We start from the raw sequence: 27744 nt of genomic DNA on the forward strand, positions 1-27744 counted from the left end.
CAAAATTGAGAAAAACAAAAAATTGCAAAATCGGACGATTGCAATTTGAAGAAGTGAAGAAACGAAAAGTTGGAAAAAAGAAAAAGCAAATCGAAAAATTATATAATCGTAAAAATTGTGAAGTCGAAAAAGTGAAAAATTTTGAAAATTATAATTATTATTACATTCATATTTAAAACGGAAATTTGAAAAATTGCAAATCAAAAATTGAAGAAACGAATAATTTATAAATCGAGGAACTGAAAAATCTAAAATTGAAAAAACAAAAAATTAAAAAATCTAAAAATTGGAAAATCCACAAATTGAAAAATCCAAAAATTGAAAAATTTCACTTGAAAAAAGAAAAACTATAAAATCAGAACATTGAAAAACCAAAAAATTGAAAAATTAAATATTGAAAACGCATAAAATTGTAAAACCAAAAACTGAAAATTATGTATTTTTTTCCTAAAAAATAGATTAACTTTAAAACGGATCATTTGAAATAGCCGTCATTTTCAAAATTTACCTCCAAAGTGAAACGTAGTATACACACGTTCTTCCCAAGGGAGATAATTTTAGCCTAGACAAGATCTGGTTGCAAGCCATCAATTTATATACTGATATAATAATACACAATGTTTTATAATTTTCTACAAATACCATGCGATTAAAAGCAGATTCATCGACATGTTAACTATTAAAGTGCATACACAATGCACTCGTAAAGTATTCGACGAATTTGATAAAACAGAGTAAAATAGAACATTAAATAATCAAAATATTTCACGATAATATATTTTCAAATATATTCCAGAGTTTCAATTTTTTTTTTTTATTTGTGCGTAATATTGCGTGTAGTCATTGTAAAATTTCGTATTTTTACGAAAATCTAACTTACAATTCAAAGTTCAAAGATGTCCAAATTGGCGGCTTATTTTCACAGTACACTCATTTACTCTGTACTCAATTTGATAATGATTATAATTGCGACAAGGCGGCAAATCTGCCAATCATTTCTTAATTAATCAGCGGGATGCGACACAGTTTGTAAGCCACAAAACTGGCGGCGCAGTTGGGTCTCGTCGGCGCAGTTGGGATGCATCAGTCATTTATTGACGGTGTGCAAAACAGTTAGGAATATTTGTGCAAATTCACAATCACCTTTGAACTTTCAAATAAGAAATTCGAGATTGTAAACAATTTGCGCAAGTTTCGGCGTATTTTTGACATTTGATTGGATGTAATCGAGCCCATGATCACAATGAAGCGCAAAACGCCGCATAAGAAAGATACTGTAAACATAACACAAAAAATGAAAATGACCGAAAATGAGTGGTCGTAAAAACGTCGCGGAATTGATGTAAATTGATGATTTAAGTGCCGCATGTCCATTATCATAACAGTGTTTTTTTTTATTGGGTTTTAATTACTGCTTTGCATGTGGTTGTTGTTGTGATTATATGCACACAAAATTCATTAGATTAACACATATTGTTGACGTTGTTAAATACTTACGAATAATAAGAATCAATACTGTAATGATTTTCTTTCGTTGCAGGATTGATTAATTAAGGAAATTGCAAACATGTGTGTTCGGAATACACATTACATTACTATATGCGTCAAAACTTTTCAACAGAAACGCATCACATGAGCAAGGTTGTTTATATGACGTGGCATACCCGTAATAATCATACTATTAATTTTATTAGGTGGCAAATTACAGCAATGTTGTGTCTGTCTGCACATACCAGTATATTTTCCCCATGTTTCATATGAATCGATTAGTTTTCATTCCAATGTAGGTAGCAAGCGGTCTTTACATAATTACACTTGAAATCTAATTAATTAAACAAAGCTTCCTGGAACCAGTAAAATGTGTTTATATGCTCACTGATTATCGCCCGGATTAACGCTAAGACTGTTAGAAGATTTTTCAACAGTAACTGATAAATAAATCGCCGTCCTTGATTCAATAATCGTTCTAGACACCCAACAAGGAAGAATATTGTTTCATTTTTTTTGCGAAGTTGCATATTTAAGCGCCTAGTTGCTTTGTTAGGAGTCTGCCGCTAATTGTCCTTTATTTTCGCATCACCGTAGCCATTCCAAGCCATTGGTTTAATCAATTACCATCGTAGTAGTGAAATTACCGCACAGGTGCTAACAAGGTACTAACACGCACTTCCAATGAAAATCTTCAAACAGTGATTCCCATTAGAATCGATTGTTTTGGTCGCGACAAAGGTGTTTACGATGCGTTTTGGGTTAAACTGGATAAACGTCACCCACTTTTTAATCTCTCGGTAAACAAAATTATAATTTAGCTGTTATCAGACGTCTGTTTATCCGCTCTGTTTGCTCGAATTAAAAAAATAACTCGACTTGTACGACCTCAGTATTGTCTTTCAGGCGATTCAAAAATGACTCTATGCACGATTCCGACGGTCGGCGTCAGGCCGCCCCAGGTGAGGGAGCGGCGTCCAGGGAGGCCTCCGAGCGGGAAACGTCTTGCCATGGTCAGAGATATGCCAGCCAAAGTCCGATCGGCCTTCAGACGCAGTCTGGATCCATGTGATAATTCCAACGATAGCGGTTTAGGGTGAGTATTTATTAGTGCCATGGGTTTTATGATCTGTAAAAAATTTATCGAAATATTTTAAGAGGGATGTAATTAAGTTATATATCATTATAGGTGATAAACATTTTATTGCAAAATATCGGCACGTTGTTGAGATATGGATAATTAAGAAGGGTGCTGTAAATTTTTATCTGCCGAAAGTGACACTTCGACAGGGATTATTTTCTTCGGCAGGGAATACACAATGTAGGGGAGACGGAGCTATGAGTATTAAAAACTGCTAGTTTTTTTTGGCAACAATCTCCGTGTTATTTTTCTAATTTAAGTTGTTAGAAATGTTTATAACATTTTCAAAATTTTGATTGATTTTTTTTATTTATATTTTATATATTCATTTCTGGGCATTAAACGAACAGTTTTAATAAATCCCTTATTTGTCATGTAAACATAATATTAAAGATATAAATAAAGTAATCAGGAAGTAAATTTATTGCCTGTATATTGAAAATTTTCATTACACACTTTATTTACAGTAAAATTTATTTTGTAGCGAAAAGTATTTTTCGGTGGATTGAGATTGACGGCCGCCTTTTTGTGTCACAAAACTGCACTCGGATGAGGCGACATCTTGCGAACAGTGCTTTATATATTGTATAAAATCAACAAACACAAGACCAGAAAATAAACGGTAAAAATTGAAGAAATCGACCACCTCACTACTAAAACAAAGTTATATTAATTTTTTACTTCCCGAGCGTAAGCTAATTGTAATCGACTCCATCGACCGATTTTATATTTTCTCGACCTTTCATGACCCCTAGACTACGAAGAAATAGGTCTCCCGTTTCTAACCCTAACCAAAATTTAACTCATCATTCCCACCAAGAGTTTGATGACATCGTCTCCAAAATTTACAATAGTAAATTTGTTTCAAATTTTATGACATGAGATACGTCTGTGCTGAGTTTTCACCCTAGACATCCAAAATTTTGGGAAAAAAATCAAAATTGTATAACAAAATTTTGCAATTTAACTTTGAAACTGCAAAACCGAATGCTCTGAAATCTTACGAAATCTTAAGTTTATCGTAATCATGATAATCATTTTTCGATTTTTCAGTTACACAATTTTTAATATTTAGATTTTTCGTTTCTTCAATTTTCCAAGTTCATGATTTTTAATTTTCATTTTCTTGATTTTATATCACAATTTTTCGTTTATTCAATTTTGCAATTTTTCGATTTTTCATTATCCGATTCCTTTAATTTTCAATACTTCGATTTTACAATATTTCGTTTTTTCGAGTTTACACTTTTTTGATTTTTAAGTCCCAATATTTAATCTTCGGATTTTTCTATTTTTCCTTCCTTTCGTTTCAAGTTTTCAAATTTTTAGATTTTTCAAAGTTTTCATTTTTGATTTTCAATTACATAATTGTGCAGTTTTCCTTTTTTTTTTTCGAAAAGTTAATAAATCCAAAAATTGAAAAATAGAAAAACTAAAAAATCTAAAAAGATTGAAATATTAAAAAACTAAACATCAAGAAACTTCAAAATCGAAAAAAATTAATGAATCGGAAAATTGGAAAAAAGAAATAACGACTCAAAAATTATAGAATCGAAAAAATTGTAAAGTTGAAAAACTGGAACACTGAATGATCCGAATAATTGAGAAATTAAAAATCGAAAAATTGAAAAATTATTTATTTCATTTTTCGAAAAAGTTTTAAAATCCAGTACTCGAAATATGGAGAAATTCTAAAATCGTAAAATGAAAAACCGAAAAAATTTTTAAATTATTGTCATTACATAATTATCTATACATTTAAAATGAAAACTATAAAATTGCAGATCAAAAATTGAAGAAATGAAAAAATGAAAATGGAAAAACCGAAAAATCAAAAATTGAAACATTCAAAAATTGGGAAATCAAAAAATTGAAAAATTTAAAAATGAAAAATCGAAGAGTTGCATATTGTAAAAGTGAAGAGACAGAAAATCGAAAAATTGCAGTTCGTAAAATTGAAAAAGTTGAAATTGAAAAAGTTGAAATTGAAAAAATAAGAAATCATAAAATCGGAACATTGAAAATCAAAAAATTGTAAAAATAAGGAAAATGAAAAATTAAAGAACGAAAAAATTAATGAATCGAAAAACTGAATAAACAGAAGAAAAGGAAACATTGAAAAAACAATTATAAAATCATTGAAAAATTCAAAAGTTGGAAAATTGAAAAACTGAAAACTCGAAAAATTACAAATCGAAAAACTACAGAAACGAAAAAAAGGAAAATTGAAGAATTAAGAAAAAATATGGAGCAATTCTAAAATTGTAAAATGAAAAAGCGAAAAATTTTTTTTCAAAATTATTATTAGTATTACATATATATACATTTAAAATGAAAACTATAAAATTGCAAATCAAAAATTGAAAAAACGAGAAAGTGAAAAATGGAAAAATTGAAAAATTTAGAAGTTGAAAAACTGAAAAATCCAAAATTTGAGAATTTTCACATTGAAAAAAAAAATGTCAAATTAGAACATTGAGAACGCGAAAAATTGAAAAAATAAATAAAATAAAAAACCGAAACGAAAAATTGCGAATCGAAAAATTGAAAAATTAAAACCTGAAAACACATGAAACTGCAAATCCAAAAATCGCAAAATGTAAAATTGAAACATCCAAAAAGTGGTAAATCAAAAAAGTGAAAAATTTAAAAACGAAAACTCGAAGAGTTGCATATTGTAAAAGTGAAGTAACAAAAAATCGAAAAATTGAAACGAAAAATTGAAAAAATAAATCGTAAGATCGGAACATTGAAAAATCGAAAAATTGTAAAAATAAAGAAAATGAAAAATTAAAGAAACAAGAATTACACAATCGAAACATTTCAAAATCGAAAAACTGTACAAATAAAGAAAATGAAAAATCGAATAATTGGAAAAATGAAGAAAAAAAGTACGGAAAGGAAAAATTGCAAATCGAAAAATTAAAAAGTTCAAAAAGTTGGAAAATTGAAAAACTGAAAAAATATGGAAAAATTCTAAAATCGTAAAATGAAAAAGCGAAAATTTTTAAAAATTATCATTGTTACATATGTATACATTTGAAATGAAAACTATAAAATTGTAAATCAAAAATTGAAGAAACAAAAAAGTGAAAAATGGAAAAATCAAAAATTGGAAGAACGAAAAATTAAAAAAAAATCACATTGAAAAAAAGAAAAATGATAAAATTAGAGCATTGAAAAATAATTAAAAACTGAAAACTCGTGTAACTGGAAATCCAAACATCGCAAAATCTAAAATTGAAACATCCAAAAATTCGAAAATCAAAAAACTGAAAAATTTAAAAATGAAAACTTGAAGAATTGTGTATTGTAAAAGTAAAGAAACAAAAAATGGAAAAATTGCAATTCGAAAAATTGCAATTCGAAAAATTGAAGAAGCGAAAATTATAAAATCGACACATTGAAAAATCGAATATGTAATTGAAAAATAAAAAAATAAAATACAGAAAGGAAAAATTGCAAATCGAAAAATTGAAAAATTCAAAAGTTGGAAAATTGAAAAACTGAAAAATTTAAAATTGAAAAATCGAAATGATTGCAGAAACAAAAAAATTAAAATTTGAAGAATTGAAAAAAAATCGAGAAATTCCAAAATCGTAAAATGAAAAAGCGAAAAATTTTAAAAATTATTATTATTACATATGTATACATTGAAAATGTATGTATAGAATATTAAAATTTGAACATTGAGAAGCCGAAAAATTGAAAAAATAAATAAAATAAAAAACCGAAACGAAAAATTGTGAATAGAAAAATTAAAAACTAAAAACTCGGGCAATTGCAAATCCAAAAATCGCAAAATCTAATATTGAGTTGTATATTGTAAAAGTGAAGAAACAAAAAATCGAAAAATTGAAGCAACAAAAATTATAAAATTGAAACATTGAAAGCCAGAATAATTGGAAAAATAAAGAAAATAAAATACCGAAAGGAAAATCGAAAACTTGAAAAATTCAAAAGTTGGAAAATTGAAAAACTCACAAATTTAAATTTGAAAACTCGAAAAATTACAAATCGAAAAACTGCAGAAACAAAAAAAAATACAAAATTGAAGAATTGAATTCTTTTTTATAGAGATTATCAGAAAACAAAAATTGCAAAAAGTTTTGACAATTTTTCGAAGAACCAGGACTTCTTGGCTTACACTTCAGGTGCGAGAAAGTTCTGTCAAAATAACCTTCCGATCTTTTTTTGTTTGTGTTAATTATTAACATCTTTAACGTCAGTCGATTTTACTTCTTTATTTATCAATGAAAGGTCGAATTAAAGAAAGCTAGTAAAAAAATAATAATTGCGCACATGAAAGTGCTACCGATTTTTTTCTAATAGAAAGTTCTGTTGTAAAAGAGTTGTAAATAAAAAAATATCATTGACGGAATAAATGTTTCATTAATTAATTATCATTTACATTGGAATTCAAATGCCCGCCACAAGGTGATAAAAAAAAAACAAGAATGAATAGTATACCGTAACTGACTATAAGATATTTTTAACAAGGATCCTGAACTGTTTTCTCTTTGTTTTTTATTTTGGTTTTTTCATTTGTATTTTGATCGAAAAATCTGCCAAACAAAGAAAAGAAATTTAGCTGTTGCTCCTGGCCTGGCCATATATTTAAATATACTAAAACATAAAACCCATAAAGTGAACTTTTAGTTACTGCATTTCCTGATGGATGGTGTTGTAAGATGTAAGAGTTTGACACAAAAGAGCTATTATAAAAATGACTTCGTTGCAAGCATTATTATGCCCCGGTGTCCCCTATTCGAGTCAAAACGCGCAGCAAACAGAGACTATATTTTTGTTGTGCTTAATGTAACCGTAAATACAAATTTCGGATTATGATTCCCAATGGATTGCATTACTTATAACGCAAATCTCGCCGTCCTTTTCGCCTGATCCCATGCATAAATGCACTTTTCTTCAAAATTTATTGTCGACGCAAGAATGCGTTGAAGTTGATCCAAGTTTTAAATAAAATACCCACATTTCGCACTCAGTCTTCCAAGTTTCTTGAAAGTCGCCTGCTTGGGGAAGTATGTCGCATCCGTTGTAACTAACCAAGACGGCCAATAAAACATTTATTAGCATGAATTTTTGGCGGATGAATCACAAACTAGCCACTACTCATAAAGCAAAGTGCGAAATCACCTCGCTTTGCTATTTGCACCATTAACTTTTATGAAAAAACACTAACTTTATTTTTATCGTTTATTTTTAGTTTCGAACATCATGCAGATCCGCACCATCTTAACATGTCGGATAGACTTACGTGGAATGGCGAACGCGCGGAAGCCAAAAGGCTCAAAATGGACATAAAGTTGGAGAATGAGGAGGTGAATGATAGATATTGCTTTCCTGACACAGTGAGGAACTGCAAAGAAAGCACATCGTAAGTTGTCGCACTCCGTTGATTGATTTTTCTAATTTTAATATATGTGCGTTAATAAATGATTGATTTTTTGGGGGATTTTAGACTGATTCGTACTGCCCCCGCTGGCTCGATACCCTCGTTAAGTATGAATAACAATCCGACAAGTTCCTCGGGTAGGGCAGTTCCTAGATGTATACCTCTCTCGAACAGACAACCGAGCTCCTCACCAGTTCCTCTCACTACACAATTAAGTACTTCTTCCAAATATGGTAAGTCGGATTGATGACTATCAAGAAATACACCACTCATTGTTCGTATTAGTTTCAGACGTGAGCTTGACGATAGTTAAACAACCAGAGCAGCAGCACAGAGCGAGGTATCAGACTGAAGGCAGCAGGGGCGCTGTAAAAGACAGGGAAGGCAACGGATTTCCTATAGTGCAACTAATTGGCTACTACAAACCTACAACTCTACAGGTAGGCTTAACTATTAAACAGGAAATTCAAAACTCGAGACCTTCAAAGACCCGTACCGTTCCACATAGACTTGGCCCGCGTCCTCCCTCTCTCCTTATTGTCTTAGATACGCTGATATTGTTTGAAATTCCTCCAAAAAAAGTTGACTTGTGATAATACACTTTGTACTTTTAAAACGTATACTGTAAAAATTCTCTTTTTGGAAAATCGCGTTGGAGGTGCGAAACAATCGAATCAACATTTGCATTTTGTGTTGTGCTTTGAACGGGATCCGTTACGTAAACACAATCTCAGTGTTTTATTTTTGAACGTCCCGGCAATGAGTCGCATGGTTTTACACCCGGCCCCGCCCAAGGTTTTTTGGCTGATACTTTAGTTTTTTTTGACAAGCAGTGGACATTAATTTAACAGATAAGTGTATTTACGATGTTTGCGTAACAACTCCTCAATGAAATTAGTTCCAAAGCTTTGTGGTAAAGTCAAATTGGAAAGCTCTACCTAAAGTGTAATTTTAATAGTCGGTTAATTTCTTTAAAATAATCGGGCGAACGAAATTGCTTACTTTACCTCTGTTTTACTAACAATTGACGTCTTCGTTGGGTTGTCTGTGTATTTGTTTAAGCGATTTGTGTGCACTACCTAAGATTTCGTGTATTTTGGTTTTGAATCCTACACACGTCGTTGAGATAGACATTTTACAACTCTGAGTCGGTCTAGATAAGTTTGGAGATGTTTTTCTTTTTACGTTAAAAAACACGAAGTTGGATCTCGAGGTATAAAGTAGTAGTAATTCTTCATCTCGTCAAGGTTCTTTTTCGTCATTTCCTGAAGTTCTGTGACATTTAATTCTACAGTTTTTTCTTGTTGTTGGTTGCGCAATATTTTCTTTCCCATTCATGTTATTACCGGTGTATCTCGACTTGTAAACTAGCGTTTCAACATTCATATAGTCTCTCAGACTTCATTCCTATCTTGTAGTTGGTTTTATGACACGCCCGAACTTGTAGAAACTTCATATTAAGGCTTGCGTACGACCGTAATTAGAATGGAATTACATCGGTATTGTAGTCTACATATTATTTATTCGTTAATACTTGGTTTGGTGAAGGAATAGCCTCTGGCCATGTGGCAAAATAATCTAACAACGCCAACAAGTATCTGTTGTTTTATTTCCTAGTCCTGGAATTTCCAAAGCTACGAAAGTGTTGTAAGGGGGTGGATCTAACGGAATGGATTTTTTTTCTAGAATGTGAAAAAGTAGGTCTTCCCTAAATTTTTGAAACTACTACCGATTGTTTTGTCTGATCATCTCCACCCGCCAACGTCGTGTCAAAATTTTGTTGTTGTCTGTAGAAACAAGATTTTACAATATTTTACACTTTACAGTTTTTAGGTTTTTTGGCCTGATGGACAATTAAAATGAGATAAGACCCTCTTTTTGTGCGACAGTTTCGTCTAGGTTTTTTTTTTGACATGACGAAACTGTAGCATAAAAAGAGGGTGTGATCTCATTTTAATTGTCCGTCATGCCAAAAAACCTTTTTCCAACATTACCCAAAATCAAAATCCAAATTCCGGACAAGAAAAAAGTACCATAATAATGTATGCATATTTTCGTTGTAAGCATGCAAATTTTCCTTAAAAAATCAAAAAAACATTTTTCACAGTTTGTCTTACGATCTACGAAACTAACATTTTTTGAAATTTTGGCGATTTTTTTTTATAGTTTATTAATATGGATTTCATAATTACAGAACTACGATTAAAATTTATTTATTCAACCGCTCTTAAAAGTTAATGACGTCCTCGGGAAAAATCTTAAGTAAATGTTTATGTTTTTATCTTTTACAATTATTTATATACGACTCATTTAATTTTATTGTTAAATAAAAAAAATTTCTAATGTTTCTAAAGTGCTGGGAGCACCGTACAATCTTTTATTTTAATGTATACGGAGGTGTCGTCGTAAAAATAAAATTTTCAGAATAACGTTTTATAATTTTTCCCAGAAAGTGAGTTTGTTTAACTGGTGGAGGGGCGAGGGAACTTCCTTTTAATAATACTTAATGAGGTTTAATTAAGCTTTTTTTTTACGCATTTTAGCAAGGCGACGATAATTCACACCAACATACATTATATAAATGTGGTTCTAAAATTTTAAGAAAATTATTAAATTTGTATTTGAGATAATCGATAAATGTAGTTTTTTTTTTTTAGTTACTTTTGGTTTATGGGATTTTCAATATATTTTCAGAACGTAATTTCTGCGTTATTAACAGACCTGTGTCGTATTATTTTTCATCACTTGTCTTTAAAAACATCAATATCTCTATTATTTATGGAAATTTCGTAACACAGTTTTCACGACTGTTTTCAGCTTAGGTACTCTTTACATTATCCAGGAAACATTGCCGCTTTTTTGTTGAGATCCATATAAAAGAAGTTTGTGTCGAAGAAGCTGCTTTTACTGTATTTCATTTTCAACACAAGAAATTGATGTTTTCTACGTAATTTATAGGCTTTTGTAAGCTGAAAACAGTGGTTAAAACTGGGTTGTGAAATTTCCATAAATATGTGAGATATTGAATTTTAAAAATACGTGATGAAAAATTTCGCCAAAACTTTAAGAAGAATGATGATGTAAACTGTTTTTTAAAAACACTGTGTACAACTTATATTTAAAAATGAGATATTACATTCTGAAAATGGGATTTAATTTTTATGGAACATCCTATATAATAAGCAATTTTCTAAAAAATTAAAAATGTTAGTAAGGGATCATTATTTTTCAATAATGATTGACGTAATAACATTCGAGATGACGTCGTTAACTTTTCAGAGGGGATGAATGAAAATAGATTTGGATTTATTATGAAACAACAAGAAAATTGAATGTTTTTTGAGCAATGGTTCTCAAAGATATTTGCAATTTTATAGAAGAAAAAAATCCTTTTTAAAAATTCTCAACTCTAATTAATTTCTAAAAAGCTTTGGAATTTTGCACAAAAATTTTTAATCGCCTTGCCTATATATAAAATATAGGAATTGAATAAAATGATTTAATTTCCCCTATTATTTAAATGGAACACCTGTATTTTAAAACACTTTCAAATGTATTTAAAAAAAAAATCGAAAACTGGTTCAAAATTTAGCGTGTTCCAAAAACAAAAGAAAATTGACAATTTGAAATTGAATCACTCTGAATAAATAAATATAGATCTTATTAGGTATGTCTGTCAAAGCAGAATGACTAAAAATATTGATGCAAATTTTACACTTCCATTTTTAAAAATGGCGAAGTCATGGATTATGACTATTGACTCTTACGTTTAATACAATTTTTAACTTCTTTTTTCATAATGGCTCTAAATATGCAAAAATATACAGGCTGTTCCAAAAGTGACACATAAGCTGGATGGTATGATTTTAAGAAGGCTCTGAAGAATTAAAAAAAAACTGGTTAACAAAATCTTTGGACTTAATGTTTGAAACTCCATATTACACTTAAAAATTGAAGAACTAACTTCGTAATTCTCATATATTTTAATGTAAATTTAATTGACAATCTAAAATTCCGATGAAAGTAGTCAAAAATGACATTTGTCAATCGCATTGTAGATCGTATTCTAGCAATTGATTAATTTCTAAAAATGGAGCTTTGAAATCTTGCATAAACATTTTTTAATCGTGTTGCCTCCACATACATATAAATCTCGAATAAAATTATTAAATTTCTCCTATTATTTAAATGAGACACCTTATTTTAAAACACTTTCAAATTTATTTCGAAAAAAAAAATCGAAAACTGATTCAAAATTTAGCGTGTTCCAAAAACAAAAGAAAACCAACAATTTGATATTGAATCACCCTGTGTAAATAAATAAATATAGATCTTATTAGATTTGTTTGTTAAAGAAGAGTGACTATTGATGCACAATTTGAACTCCCATTTTTTAAAATGGGGAAGTTATAGATTTTTAATTACTTATGACTATTGACCCACCTAATACACTTTTTAACTTTTTTTTTCATTATGGGTCTAAATATGCAAAAATATACAGGTTGTTCCAAAAGTGGCACATAAGAATTAAAAAAAAAAATTGTTAAAAAAAATCTTTGGACTCAATTTTTGAAACCATTAAACTTCAGAATTGAAAAATTAACTTCGTAATTCTCATATATTTTAATGTGAATTTAATTGACAATTTAAAATTCCAATAAAAATTGTCAAAAATGACATTTGTCAGCAGTAAAAATTGACATTGTGGATCGTATTCTAGCAAATTCAACTGTCTATTAGACATGAAATTCATTAAATTAAACAAATCAAAAGTACGAAGTTGATTCTTCAACTTTGACGTTTAATATTTTAAAAGATTTTGTTCAGGAATTTTTAAACCGTTTTTTTCGACTTCTTCAAGAACCTTCTTATCAACGTACCCTCGAGCTTATGCGTCATTTATGGAACAGTCTGTATAGAGCATTTCATAAAACAAAAACAACTTTGATGCGTAATCTTTAAAAGAATAATTTATAGTTTTCGTTTGGAATTATAAGTCTACAAATTAGACAATAATTTTCACATTTTGCTCTCGTGTTCTACATCTTCAAGATTTGTTCTTTCTTCAGGATGAATACCCCAGAAACTATTTTAAATCGAACTTCTTCCCATGCAGTTCTTCAACACACAGTTTCACTTTACAACGTTGCATTTCATTTAATAACTGCAGAGATTCATTCTTTATAAAGCAACACTTGGTCTGCTTCCAAAGAGCGAACTTTCTCTGCAAACAAAACTAGCATGTCTTCGAAGTATTACAACTTTATCATAACATTTCGCTTTTCTTTTACTGTTGTTACTCCAGGCTGCTTGGAATTTCTTCAAATTTGTAACTTGAATTTAAATTATTATTTGTGTCGATAAGTTCTTGTTGTTAATAATTTAATAACAAAAACAGTTTTTGGCCAAGTAGTAAAGAAAGCTTAGCACTATTAGAAAAACAGGTATCAGCTTCACGTTCATTCGAAAAACTGCGTTATGTTTAGCATGCTTCGAATTCGATTAAATTAAAATCAAAAAACGAACATTCCCGAAAACCAAGGAAAATTGCAATTTAACAGTTATTCGCAATTGAAAATCAACTTTCGATGGAAGCAGAAAAAGTATACCGGATGTGGCAGTTTTTGGCTGCCCTCAACCAAAACCTAAATCCTTGATGATAATAATAATCCGAGCCGCATCTTCACTCCCCCACCAAATCTAAATTCTCCTAAAACGTAACTAGTCGTGGGCTGCCATTTCCACCCCAAAATACACTTTCCACCATTGATAATACATCCCTGCGGAGTCTCCGTGGGTTGTGGCATTTGAGCTTCCGTTTTTAGCCAAAGCTTATTTAAAATTTCGTTAGGTATTTATCGGAACCGACGTGGGCAAGGTAGCTCCGCACATGTTCTACCAAGCGTGTAAGGTCAGCGGCAAAAACTCGACACCTTGCATTGAGAAAAAAATCGACGGCACGTGCGTGATCGAATTGCAATTGGACCCATCGAAAGACATGAGTGCTACCTGCGATTGCGTTGGCATATTAAAGGAGCGGAACGTCGACGTGGAGCACAGGTTCCCGGAGCAGTTGGGCAACAGAAGTAAAAAGAAGTCGACGAGATGTCGAATGATTTTTCGCACCACGTTAACGCACGATGATGGATCGCTGGAGACGCTGCAAGTTTGCTCGCAGCCTATCGTTTGCAGTAAGTCCGAGTGAGGATGTCCGAGGGGTGTGTTCACGGTGCTTGTTTCAGCTCAGCCCCCAGGGATCCCCGAAATCTGCAAAAAGTCGCTCACTTCGTGTCCGGCGAGCGGAGGGTTGGAGCTCTTCGTTTTGGGTAAAAATTTCCTCAAGGATACTAAAGTCTACTTTCAACAATTCGACGACGAGAGGCATGTGAGGTGGGAACAAGCCGTTGTTCCCGATAAGGAGTACCTGCAGCAGGTATGACAATTTTTTTGTACATATATATTGTATATTTGTATTAAATAACAGTCCTATACGCGTAGTTTATGCATCCGGGTTGAGTTTTTACCCAAAACGTTTTAAAATAAATTTAATAAAATTATTCACTCTAATTTTTGTTATCAAATTAGAGTCACCCCATTTTCTTGAAAATGTGCGAATACGCACGTCTTTATTTAATAATGATTAAATAAGAATTCATTTAAATCAAACTAATTTCTAGGTGACAGTCTTCTATGTATAAACATAAACATTTCAAGTTATTGCTGAGAGGTCATTTTTACTTATTGCGCATAAGCTAAGGAAGCGTAGTAACTTTGTACTTTCATAATAAAAAAAATCGTTGCGTATCCAAAATTCACAGTTAACACCGGATTCACTGAACTAACTGGGATTTTTGTTTCAGACTCATTTCGTGTGCGTAATACCACCATATCGTAGACCTGACATAAATGAACCAGTTACAGTTAGGTTGTGTGTCGTATCTAGCGGCAAAACAAGCGAACCACACCAGTTTGTATATACCCCTGTTAATGGGGCCATACCGAGCGGTAAGATAGCAATAATTCTATTTCTTGGCAGTTTAACAAGCGATTGATTTAATACTGTTGATTTTGGTGGACACCTGTCAAGTGTAGATGAGTCAGAAAGTAAACAGTGAGCGTGTCTCGATCAAAACAACGACGAAAAATTGAGTCAATCTGAGCTTTAGCATGCGCTGCACGAAATTAATTGGATGTGAAAGCTTGGAAAGTATTACAAGAGCACAGATTTAGTTTGCAGACTAAACTATTTTAATTTTTGGAATTTTTAAGAATGGAAGTTTTGGATTTGTAGTACTTTTTCAAGTGTGAATGAAACTGGAAAACTGTTCACACAATGTTTTGTTGTTGTAACTTTTTTTTTTTTTTTCAAGTTGGTGTTTTATAAGAACAGTGTTCTAGTTAGTATTGTCACATATATCCTGAGGAGGCAAATTTACATTATAGACTGAATGCGAATGACTGGTTGCAAGACTGAGGTTTATGGTTGTTGAAGAACGAATGTTGCGCGTCTGTCGAGTACAAATGACCAGTGTGAATGTTGTAATGTGTATTTGCCCCAACTATTTCAGATAAGGGTTATTTTGCAGATAGTCATTCACATAGAGTTGTTTCTCGTTTGAAGTTAAAATGTTTGAGAGACTGTAACATAACCCTAAATTTTCAGTGGCTTTGGAAGCAGAACATGTTTCATATCTTGTATTTTTTGTGTTTTATTTAGGTAGAATTCCGCAGATTGCATCATATTTTACAAGTAAAAGTACAATACTATATATTTCCTTATGTATTGTGTAATATATATATAAAATGACATGTATGCATTCCTTTGAGATGTATTTTATTACAAATTTATTGTACTTTGATTTCTTTGAAATGTAATTATTTTAAAGACACTCTGTACCTATTTAAAAACATTACGTATTTGCAATATGTAATGCCAAAGCCAGTTTTATTTATTTCATGTTGTACTGTAAAATCTTTTGACTCGAGCTCCGCCCTTCCAGCAGCGATTCCAGCCACCGAGAGTTGGGTCAAAAAATTTTACAATTGCTTGTGTCGATTTTTCGACCATTTTTCTGTATGAGATGCAAAGTTGTTATAAACAAATTTCAATTGCGTTTGCTTTCACTTTGTCTCATACAGCATACAGACTCTGTATACGCAGAGGGGCCGCCTGCCATCGTCTTCTCTCAGCCTGCGGGGCCTAACCTACGCCGATGACGCGTCATTCAGGTTCTAGTTTCACGGGTACTTAAAAAAACACACGATACATCACCACACACCTACACACGTACACACACATACACCACATATTTTCTTTTTCAGGAACAATATTACTGTTTCAGTTCAATCATTATCATGTGTTTTGCGGTCGGTAAGTGAATTTTATTTACAGTTCGATCATCGCCTCTGCTTTTCCTATCAGCCGCTCACACTGGATCAAGTTTTAACGCAATAAATTCTCATTCACTCGAGAACTGGAACAGTGCGATTGCGCGAATATTTGTTCCGAAAAGAATACGTACACAAGATACATTTCACACAACACAACTAAAACAAGCGTTGTACTTGTTATCATTACACTATACCTACCCTTAATTTTAATTTACACTATAAATTTTTAAACATCATTATTTTAAGTTCATCTTTACAGTTAAGCTCTTACATGTAGATTTTCTGTTATAAATGTAATTTTAAGTTATGCCAAAAAAGAGATAGTAACAGCCAGTCAGTCCCGGATATGTCGTTAAAATAATAATTTAGGTACGCCACTGCAGAGGATAGGTTTTTTTCTTTTACAGGGATACCGACTTCAGACACGACCCTGTTTTCGACCCGTAATGTTAACGCACGGCGTAGATGAGATGACAGGTTTATGGATGTGTTTTTAGGAAACTATTAATCCTATTATCGCCAAATTCCATTTATTTCCTTAAAGAATTCTCTCTACAATCGATTTTATGTGGGATTTTGGTGAATGGTAATCTTAAGATCATTATCATGCTTCATATTCCGAAGGACGTTACGGTTTTCACAACAAAAGTGCCGTTTGCGTTGTTAAGTTGGTGAAATAAGTCAAATTTATGGAAACTTTTTGTGAGGGGCTAACTTGTGTAAGTCGAAGGCACGTGTGGAAAGCGGTAGCATGTTTTGACGAATTTGGAGCTTGCAGTGCTTTATAAATATCTCACTGAAAGTCTCCGCGGTTTGATTCATTTCGTAGATTTAATGATGGAAAGGCAGTTTTGCTGGAAAATCACCACCTCATTCGTATGCGGGATGAGATCTTGACCGTTTCGCATAATATTGTTTCGTGATTGACACAGATTTCATCCCCCATCACGTCTTCACTAAGTGTAAATTTTTGATTCGTGCATACACTGACACCACACCCATTACTGACTTAGTTTTAATTTTATGTTAGACGTTAGTTTTAATTGGGTTACACATTAACACCCGGCCTCACCCACGATTTATTTTTCTAATCACGACCTGACCTAAACTAAAATTATTTCAGGCTATGTTGAGAGTTAGTTTTCCCATAAAATTGGTGGTGGAATGAACGGCGGCTACTTTTAAACGCATCATTTTCGCTGGGGGTAGAGAGGTTTCTTATTCTACGATTTTGTCCGAAAATCTTAGCCTGAAGTATTTGAATATCATATTATACTTGTCATGATCCTTGAATCCTTTACTGTAGGATTAGTTGAGTATGACACAAGGACAAGTGGAATGAAAGTGGTCTGTAACAGGTCGCTCTGAGTCGGTGAACGTATGGGGCGTTAACATTGTGGGTTATGTCTATCAAGCCATTGCCTTTGTTATTCATACACACACATACGCCAAATGGCAAGTCAGTATTGGTGCGTGGCTTGAGTGGCAACGCCCCCCCTTTTTTTACAGTGGCTTTGACGGCAGCTATTAGTTATAACATGCCAGTGTACGCTTGCTCGTTCTTATACAGTTTTCGTATCTTACAGTTCACGTCGATCCTCCGCCTGCTACACCGCAAGCACCGTTTTTTAACAAGATGCCTTGGTCGTCGAACATTAGCAAAAGAGAGCAAGATTTGGGCATGATGCCCCCACCAGAATCCAGCTTGGTGCCTATGGCACCCCGTCGCCCTTCCATCAGCTTACCATCGACCAGCGAGAACCTCTCTCCTCCCTTGCGCACCCTCAAGCAAGAGTACATCGACGAGAACAGCCAAAGTTCCGTCATTGACTCCATGGATCACCCGGAGCGCTTCAGACACATCTCCGAGAGCTCCCTCGACGTGCATCCGGGCGATTCCAACATGTCGATGATCAATGACAACTCCATCGATATGCTCAACCACAACAACATGTTGAACCACAACGAGAACTCCAATTTGAGCGTGAGCAACGAGGGTAGCGTAGAAATCATGGTGAGGAGAAGAGGGTCAGTCAGTAGACCAGTGTGCGAAAGCTCCATGGATGTCAATCTGAGCAACTCGCAGATGTCTACCATGAACGAAGACACGTCGTGCAGTAACGTGATGCAGCACTGCAGCAACTCGGTCGTGACAGACCGCCTAGTGCTGTCCCAGCCGCTCCTGATGCAACAAAACATGCTGGCGTCCGCCTCCCAGAACGAGGTCGGCGCCGCCACCGCGGAAGAGCTCAAAGTCATCGACTTGAGGATGAAGATGCCCATGGCCACTGTTGCCGATTTAGTCAACAGCAGTGCGCCCTCTATGGCCACCTTGCAGAGTTTCGGGGTGACCGAGGCGTCGGACGTGCCGCTTCCGGCGCAGAGCGCACAAAGCGTCGAGAATTTTCTCACGAATATCGAAACCAAGAGTATTCAGAGTCAGTTGCAGTTGAAGAGTGACGTTTCGGAGAAGATCAACGAGATTATTAACACGGAATCGAGAGGGTTCTGTTCGCCGAAGATTTTGACGTCTTCGCCTGTGGTTCCCGCGCCGACGTGCGGGAATTTGCTGCCTAATTGTACTACGAATTTGACTTCCACTAGTGAAGCGGTTTATTTGAGAGAGAGGCAGTTTATAACTGGGACCACCGAAAATGAAGGCATGCTGGTCGCGAAAAGCGAAGCTGCCGCCATCGCCGAACAAACTATATCGCAGACGAATGCTATCACTTCGTCCATTACTACATTGAGCACAATCGAAAGTTCCATCAGCGTTCCTATCAACACGGAGAAGTTAGATCAGTTGGTTAATTCGACGGTCGAGTCTCACATAGGAAGCCCCACGAGATCTGAGCAACCGAGTAAGATGGCAATGACGTCCCCGAATCCAGAAGCGTCATCGGACGTCATCCGCGACGTCATGTTGAATTCCCGGTCGAATTTGATGGTGGCTCCTATGATCAACACGACCTTATCGTCCCCGATATTAAATCATGATCTCAGCCACGCCCACACGTCTCCTAACCTATCCCCAGCAGTGATATTAAACTCCCAGATATCACCGAGTTTGATGTGTAGGAACACGCAAGATACTCTTCTTCCTAACGCCATGTGTCAACCACCGGTCACTGTAGAGTCGAGTCTGCAGCCTTCCGTGATTCCGACTCTGTTGACGACCAACCCGAATCACAGCTCCCCGTTACATTCCCCGATAGCTGTTGCCAATCCTTTAACCCTAGCTGCCGAACCCGAGAAAGCTGTGCTTATAAAAGCTGCTGTGGATTTGTTCGAGACGCAGAAGAGGATATCGGAATTGGACAGCAGGTCGAAGAATATAGATACTAAGGAACCCATGATGAACAGAATGATGGAAGATATAATGACTATGGCATCTTCTGGTGCGACTGAGGTGATGCCAACGACGAGACTAAGTCAATTACAAGGGAACAATTTTGTACAACCGCCGCTTTTAAACACCGTATCGCCACCTGAAATGGCATTGTTAAACAAAACGATAGCTCAGGACAATAAGTCTGATTTTGTTATACCAGTGCCTGTGAAAGAGATAACCGGAATATCGCAAGTTGATAAGAAGACCGAGGATCGAATGATTCCCCAGTCGTTCACGTCCCTAACCGAGAACGAACTGATCAACTTCATAAATCCGAGTTGTTTTGACCAAGGTAATAACAGCAACTTTCATTAAGCTTCTGTTAATAAGTGTTCTTTTTTTCCTTAAGTAGCACCAGTAGATACTAAAAAGTCATGAGAATTGAACTGTAGCACTAGTGGTCTGTGTATATAAATGTATTGATGGACGAAAGAAAACATCTCAAAATTAGTTGTAACAGAGAAACAATATTTATATTTTATGATAGTGTTTTGTAACTGTATGTAACACTAACTTTATTAGTTTTAACGTGTTAACCCATCTATCATTGCATGGCTTCTTTTCCTAGTTGCATCATTTTATTATCCTAATCCATTTATTTTTTTCAGTATAAATTCATTGGTGGAGGCGTCATTCATGTTCCGTACTCATTGCTGTGTAAGGTGTTATTGTTTGCATTTAAAAGCTCAGCTTATTATGATTACGATGTGCTTTTTAATTCAATGATGAGGCACTTTATACATGCAAGTTGTAATTAAGTACAAGACGTTAGTTACATTTTTTTACGTTGTTCATATGTAATGTTTACATATTTGTTGTAAGATTACCATGTCGTAATCGAGTATTATTGCGATTGCTCATCCGCAGTTTGTTCAGATATATGCCATTTTTTAAACACTTGACAAATTAATGTAGGATTTCCGCATCTATATGTGCTATTTTAAGTTTGCTCAATTAAGTAATATGCTTTCTCTATTTATACAAAACAAAAACATAAAAAGAGACTTAACTTTTCATTTGATCTGCTTGTGCAAAATTATCACTTTCGTAATGATTAGTTTCTACTTTATGTTCCATCTTGGAATTCTGTGAAATTTTAATTTTATTTTAAAAATGTCAATGCAAATAGATTTTAAGATGAAATAAAATTTCAACACAGTGTTTTCTATGAAAACAAACTGTGCATTATTTATACTTGTACGATAATTTATTTTATAGTGTTAAAAGTGTCATTAATTTAAATACGACTTCAATATTAAAGTGCTATATCTTTTTATTGTTATGTTAAAAACAAAACAAGTATAAATAATATTTATTATTGTATAATATATGTATAAATCTTGTATGGCTATATGAAACCTATTCAAGTGTTGATTGTTACAAGGTGTATATTTCAGAAAAAATATATATTGAATATAATTATTGTTTTATTTTCCCCCTTCGCACCATCACCTATTTCCTCCATTCACCCTTACTTGATTACCACGAACTGAAACTTTCTTGTTTCTTTTCAACGGAACCATTTAAAACTACTGAAGTGTAAGGCCCAAAAAAACTGACAATGCTGTAGTAAAGTTTGATGTTGTATGAAACATGATAAGAAGTTTTTCTTTAACTTAAGCGAAAAACTTTGTATGGATATGTACTTATGCACCATTTAAAGAACTAACGAATGGTAGAACTGTGGTAAAACAACTACAGTACCACCACCTTAAAGAACTAATTAAACTATAGAGCGCGTATGGCCTACAGTAGTGAAATTCGTGACAAAAATTATTCTAAACTTTGAAAGTAAAATTCGCAATACATACCAGTGAGCGCAGACAAGTAAATCCTGCAAATAAATTTTACTTTTATTAAGACAAACTTTTTATTGTGTGATACAACACACGTGAATATTTTAAACTCAGAAAGTATTTTTCTTAATATAAAAGTGAATTAATGGATTTTAAATGAGTATATACAAATGTAAAAAAATTGATTTTACGTTTTTACTCCCAAACAATAGGACAGAAATATGGCAACAGGTTCTTAGTTTCCGTCTGTCTGTCCGTGGATGCATGTCGGTTAGATTTTTTTAACCTCACACTTCAGCTTTTAACGTCATTTCAAATTATACAAACAATTAATGAAAAATCTGTCCCAACTGCAACCTTATTTTACTTTTTTAAAAATACATTTTGCCGCAGTTTTAGAAACAGCGCCTACTATTGATATAATTATTTATATCACAATTAATACAGGCTGTCATGAATAATTCGAACATCACGTGGGCACTGAATTGTTCCGCCTCTTTCAAAGTGTGTATATAACTATAGTTCTTTTTCTCTCGATCTCCGTTTTGTTTTTCTAAAAATAGTATTTTTTGCAATACGACAATGACCCAAACATATGGACTTTGCATTTAAGCTCTGCCCCTCGACCTCATAACCAATAAAAAATTATTCACAACTTTCAATAACATGGTACTTAAAACAGTTCACATGGTATTTGCTTGTAGAGAAATATGAACTCTGCATTTAAGCTCCGCCCTCAGTCTCTTGACGAATAAAAAATTAATCACAATTGAGTAGGGCGGGTGGGTGGGGCTTATCCTTTAATTTTTTTCGTATTATACAAGTCTTCTGTAAACAGTAAAATACTTAAAATATCAAAGGGTAAATTTGAGATTATAATTATTATGTTTTAAGTATCGTGTTGTTGAAAAAGAACTATACATATTCAGAAAAAGATGTCAATGATTAAGCCCCACCCACCCGCCCTGTTTCAATTCTGATGAAATTTTCATTTGTTGTTCGGTCTCGCAGATTTTTGATTTGCAATTTTTCGATATTTCAATTTTGCATTTCCTCAATTTTCAATTTGTACATATTTTCATTTTTCCTTATTTCAATTAATCGAGATTTCAGTTTGGTTTTTAATTTTTTTCAAGTTATTACTTTTTTAATGTTTCATTTTTCCAGTCTAATTTTTAATTTAATTAAAAAAAAACAAACTTATTAAAACTGAAATTATCACGATTTTACAGTTTTTGGATTTTTCAATGTTTATAATTAAATTTTTGTCAACTAATTAATTTTTAATTGCTTTCACCGCATTTATTTATATTGTGTTGACTTCGCATTTTTACCTTTTTCTTTCGATCTCCGTTTTCTTTTTCTAAAAATAGTATTTTTTGCAATACGACAATGACTCAAACATATGGACTTCGCATTTAAGCCCTGCCCCTCGATCTCGTAACCAATGAAAAATTCGTCACAATTGAGATCGGGTGGGTGGGTGGGGCTTATTATTATTTTTTTCTTAGTATGTGTAGTTTTCTTTCAATAACACGGTACTTAAAACATTTCATGTGGTAATTTCTTGTAGAGAAATATGAACTCTGCATTTAAGCTCCGCCCTCAGTCTCTTGACGAATAAAAAATTAATCACAACGAAAATTCAAAGTGGTTCAAAGTTCTAATTATTCTGACAGGTGATGACATATCTATTTTAATAAAAACTTTAAATTGTCCACCCATGTCTACCATTACTAAGAAGTGGCAAATCTGCAACATTTTTAAATTTCACAAATCGCTGGATGTCAGAAACATTTATGAAAACCCGTATATTTATTTACAAAGAACTGACGACGTCATACACAAAAATTCACGGTACTTTTTTTCTGTGAAACGGAAAAAGGTGACTTTATGTGATATTGGTTGCATAACATAAGCATGACATGCGCTAAGGGAATAATATGAAATAATATTTCAATTAACATTAATAATAGTGACAAAATATTGACAAAATATTTACAAAATATATATATATTGTGTATAAATGAAAAACTTACGTTATAATGATGTCTCGTGTAATACAACTCCGGCTATTTCTTTCCACAACTTAACCTGACTTTTCAAGTGTTAATATGAGTTCTTTATCATAACCACGTTACACCTTTAAACACGCGCAACAAACTTTTAAAATCCGGATGGACACCATTTTTTACTAAGGAAGTTCTGCCGTTTTGACATTCGACTTCGTACATGTACATTCCCTTGATCTGATTGGCTATAAATTCCCTCGTTGGTCCGAATCCGACCAACCATGTCATAGTATTTCAAAATAGCCAATGACTATGTTTCATTCTGTTTTTCTTGCAAAATTGTAATTGGTCAATGAATTCGGTCGACTGAGTTTTGCAAAGTGGAGTTACAAGCAAATGTTGCTTTGAAAGTTTCAGGTTCGCTTGTTGTAATTGCTTTTATTCACAATGCAAAGTGTGCTGTTACTTATAAACGGAAAAAATGTCTCCGTCCCGTTTCTTGTCATTATGAATCCCAAAGACAAAAATTTAGTTTTGAAGAAATGTGCATCCACAAACGAATTAGGACTTCTTAACTCAACAAACTTAAATTTACGTGAAGCCAAGTCTTACGCTGGAGCAATGGTGGACACCAAACTTTACGATTCGACTCCAAATCAGCGATATCAGGTTACGAGTTTTGACATTTTTTTCAAAAACTAACCAAAAATTAATTGTAGAATACGAAAGAAAACTCTTTAGAGTTATTTTGCAAAGATTACGATTTACAAAGAACGGATAAGAACGCTATAGCTACGAAGGATGCTGTCACTGATGAAATTTACTACATAAATGAAGAGTTTTTGGTCCAGAAAGGTAAATCATATACAGCGAATGACATTGCTTGGACCTGGAAGAAAGACTGCAGAATGTGGATGTGGAAGAACAATGTGGATTTTAAGAAGAATCGCTCAGTAGCAGAAATGAGAAAATCAGCAGCCTAGAATTTCCCATTTTTTATTCAACTTTTTTAATGAAATATAATTTTAACTTTTATAACAAAATAACATTTACTGACACGTTTCTACATATTCTAGAGGTTGATCAGCAACTTCACTGGTGTTTTCACCACACTCAAATCTTTTAAAATCAACTATGTCTATTTCATGTTCATCTAATATTTCTTTCACTGTTACATTATCATCTAATAAAAATTCTTGATGAATTAAACAAGTTTCTTCTTCTTTATCTTTTGCAGGCTTATCAGACAACGTCCCAATCTTTTTAGGATTCATTCCTACAATATGCTGACACAATTCTTTACCAACTTTGTCTAAATCTATTTCTTTGGAAGCTAATTGTTTTAGGGCTACTATTGCTCCAATTTTTCCTAATGAAACCGAACTACCACTACCTGAAGGGTGCACATATCCTGATAAGTGAACATCTTTATGAGCTTTGACCCCTAGGGCTCTTCTTAAAGATGCATTTTCACCAACTGTTCCAATCATCAATGCTAAGTGGTCTGCTAGGCTTTTACCATCTTGTGTAGGGAGGGTTTTTAATTGAGTGTCATTCATGAAAAACTATAGCAAAATTAGTAACAACAAAGCCTGGAAAAATAAACATACCCTGGTCACTGAAATATTACTTTCTGGCTGTTGCTGGGTGAAATTTAAACAACTCACAGCAGCCTCATGTACCATCTTGTGAAACTCTTTATTCCTTGCAACAAAATCTGTTTCACAGTTGACCTCAACTAGTGCGGCATTTTGTTTATCGACTGTGAGGGCTATTAAACCTTGAGAAGTTTGTCTGCCTTCCAGTTTAGTTGCTTTGGCCCAACCTAGTGACTGAGCTTGTTGTTTAAGCCACTCCTCAGCCTGAAATACCATATATAACAAAGCTATACCACCCAACATAGTATCTTACTTGTTTTAAGTCATTATTGTGCATTTCAAGTGCCTTCTTACAGTTAGTAAACGTATACCCAGTCTTCTTTCGTAACGTAGCCAAGAGGGACTTCTCGGCTGCCAAACATGGTGTTTGATTGTGGAAGAAACGCGTCAACACCTTTAGGGACATCTGCAAAACATTATCGATCACAAATTCGTAGTACTTTCTGAATTCTTGTGCTTCTTGTTACTATGACAAGTAAATAAATACTTTAAAGAGTGACTAATTCTGTGTGTGACAAATCGTTTGCCGGAAAACGGAATATTTATGCAGAAATGATGTTACTCTACTCTGACTGAGAAAAATCGGTGCGTATTTCTTACCATTTTTTTAAGTTTTAGAGCTTAAAACGCTCAAAAACGCGTTATAACCTAAAATTTGGAGGATAATTTTCCTGGAGAAAATGACATAAGAACGATGAGTGACTGTAAAACGGTTGCATGTGTCAAAATTTCAGTGATCGTCAAAAGTTGGCGGACCTTTTTATTGAGATTGAGTTACTCCATTTTATCAGAACTTAATAAATATATGTTTAAACATAACAATTAACTGTTAAGTTCCTGCCATCTCCCATGTACCTATTAATATACCATATCAATATCGATTTTTTTCAAAAGAGAAAGAGAAAAAATTATCTGTTGGAAGAACAATAAAAATGTACATCACAACTGTGTAACTGACTTCCGACTGTTGTCAAGTGCCAGTGCAGCTGATAAAACTACACCCCCAACACCAGCATATGCGAATAAACAATGCAAATGTTTCACTTACAGATCATTCCAAATTTTTTTCCACACTGTCAGTCGAAAATCATTCAAAACGGGAGAGACATGCATTTTAGATGCTCATAAAATTATGAAGATTGTCCTTATCTTGGATTATTCTTATTTGTACAAGTTACATCAGTTACAGAAATGGGTTCAAGAGGAAGAGATATCGAACGAGAGCGGTTGCTCAAAAAAATCGCTGAGAAAAGAGCACGTCTGGAAGCAAGGGGAGATCTAAACATTAAAGTTCCAAGATTAACCCTTCCATCGGATTTTAACATTGAAGATCGTAATGTCTTCAGCTTACCTCCCGAAATTCTGAAGCCTGTCATAGCTTCATCTTACCCAAAATACCGCAGAAGGGTTTCGGAACAGAGGAAAAAAGGTGAGAACGAAGTTAATTCAAGTTACTATGTACTAAAACTGGTTTTAAGACGAGGAACTCAAAACTAAACTAAAATCATATACCGAACTGAGGAAGCAACGAGAAGAATTTAGGACGAGATTAGTAGATTTGATAGTAAATAAAGATGATGATGATGCAGAGGTAGATCCAAACGTGATTCCATCAGCTGACGAACGAGAAGTTTTGCGTTACTACTACTACATCAAATATGGCGTAGACACCATACATGTAGCTCCATTAGACACAAAAGTTTTGAACAGGGTAATACAACTATTTTCTACCTGGCAACTTAATGTCTTCGTTAGGTTTTAGCATTAATTCCTAAAAAACTAACAAAATGGCAGGAAACTTTAAACCAATCCATAGAAGACATGAAAACAGACTTTATGATAGCGGTGAAAAAAGCCATAGTGGATTTCGTGCTCCAAGATCCTTCTTTCGTAAGAACTCTTGCTGAAAAAGAATCTCCGTTTAAGAAAGAGTTGAAAGAACTAGTATTCATAGTGAAGCCCGCATTCCGTGCAGCTAAAACAAAGTTAGAACGAGATCTCCACGTGATTAATCCTTGCTTGGCGGCCATTTTGGACATATGGTACAGTAGATTCAGGTGTGTCGTAACAAAAGTAACACGTCATTGTATTAACCAGAATTTTTTCGTAGGAAACTTCGACTAGTGAACGTTCACGAACTGAAGCAGCACGAGGGTGCGTTTAGTCTTGAAGAGTTTAAATGGACAATCACTAGACATATAGATGCTTGCAAAGACACACTAATGCACGATTACTATGCCGCAGTAACCGATGTGTTTTTGCAAGGCAACAAAAAGAACTTACTTCCAAATCCGGCTAAAACAAAGAAAATGAAGTCTTTTTACAATTCAGTTGCCACTATTATGACATATAACTTGCAAACTCTGTGTCTAAAGTCGTTGTATGACTACATACACTATATAACAGATATTAAGGTTTGAAGCAACATTTCTCAGTGTATAGTACTTAGGTATA

General features: G+C 33.6%; 3 protein-coding genes and 1 long non-coding RNA gene across 8 annotated transcripts in view; 3 read left to right on the top strand and 1 right to left on the bottom strand.

Moving 5' to 3' along the window:
• Positions 1–21040, top strand: part of LOC135122897 (nuclear factor of activated T-cells 5-like) — a 95182-nt gene extending 74142 nt beyond the window's left edge. For 3 of the 5 annotated variants that reach the window (XM_064047386.1, XM_064047389.1, XM_064047390.1), the window contains 9 exons: positions 2395–2584; positions 7854–8024; positions 8109–8275; positions 8328–8482; positions 13894–14233; positions 14285–14475; positions 14903–15047; positions 18020–20116; positions 20174–20261. In XM_064047386.1, coding sequence (XP_063903456.1) covers positions 2395–2584; positions 7854–8024; positions 8109–8275; positions 8328–8482; positions 13894–14233; positions 14285–14475; positions 14903–15047; positions 18020–20116; positions 20174–20202 — 3485 coding nt within the window. In that variant the 3' untranslated portion in view covers positions 20203–20261. Of the gene's footprint in view, positions 1–2394; positions 2585–7853; positions 8025–8108; positions 8276–8327; positions 8483–13893; positions 14234–14284; positions 14476–14902; positions 15048–18019; positions 20117–20173; positions 20262–20432 lie in introns of those variants that run through there. The other 2 variants (XM_064047388.1, XM_064047387.1) reach the window with 2 other exon arrangements.
• Positions 21041–23868: 2828 nt separating this feature from the next.
• LOC135122902 (uncharacterized) lies at positions 23869–25181 on the top strand. The gene is made up of 2 exons (XR_010279480.1): positions 23869–24301; positions 24352–25181. It is a non-coding gene; the product is annotated as an uncharacterized LOC135122902 (long non-coding RNA).
• Positions 24613–25984, bottom strand: LOC135122901 (elongation factor Ts, mitochondrial). Its single transcript, XM_064047394.1, has 4 exons — positions 25891–25984; positions 25544–25696; positions 25243–25494; positions 24613–25197 (listed from the first exon to the last, which is right to left on the bottom strand). Exons 1-4 carry the CDS (start codon positions 25891–25893, stop codon positions 24682–24684), a joined length of 924 nt encoding a protein of 307 aa, XP_063903464.1. The 5' UTR covers positions 25894–25984; the 3' UTR covers positions 24613–24681.
• The window catches only part of LOC135122895 (dynein axonemal heavy chain 7), a 43525-nt gene continuing 41515 nt past the window's right edge, over positions 25735–27744 (top strand). The window contains exons 1-5 of the mRNA XM_064047382.1: positions 25735–25875; positions 26474–26719; positions 26769–27001; positions 27046–27347; positions 27401–27704. Of these exons, the coding sequence (XP_063903452.1) occupies positions 26482–26719; positions 26769–27001; positions 27046–27347; positions 27401–27704 (1077 nt within the window). The 5' untranslated portion in view covers positions 25735–25875; positions 26474–26481. The remainder of the gene's footprint in view (positions 25876–26473; positions 26720–26768; positions 27002–27045; positions 27348–27400; positions 27705–27744) is intronic.

The sequence above is a fragment of the Zophobas morio genome, unplaced genomic scaffold (genome assembly GCF_036711695.1).
Source record: "Zophobas morio isolate AGI-343-1 ecotype UQ-CSIRO unplaced genomic scaffold, CSIRO_AGI_Zmor_V1 ptg000005l, whole genome shotgun sequence".
NCBI lineage: Eukaryota > Metazoa > Arthropoda > Insecta > Coleoptera > Tenebrionidae > Zophobas > Zophobas morio.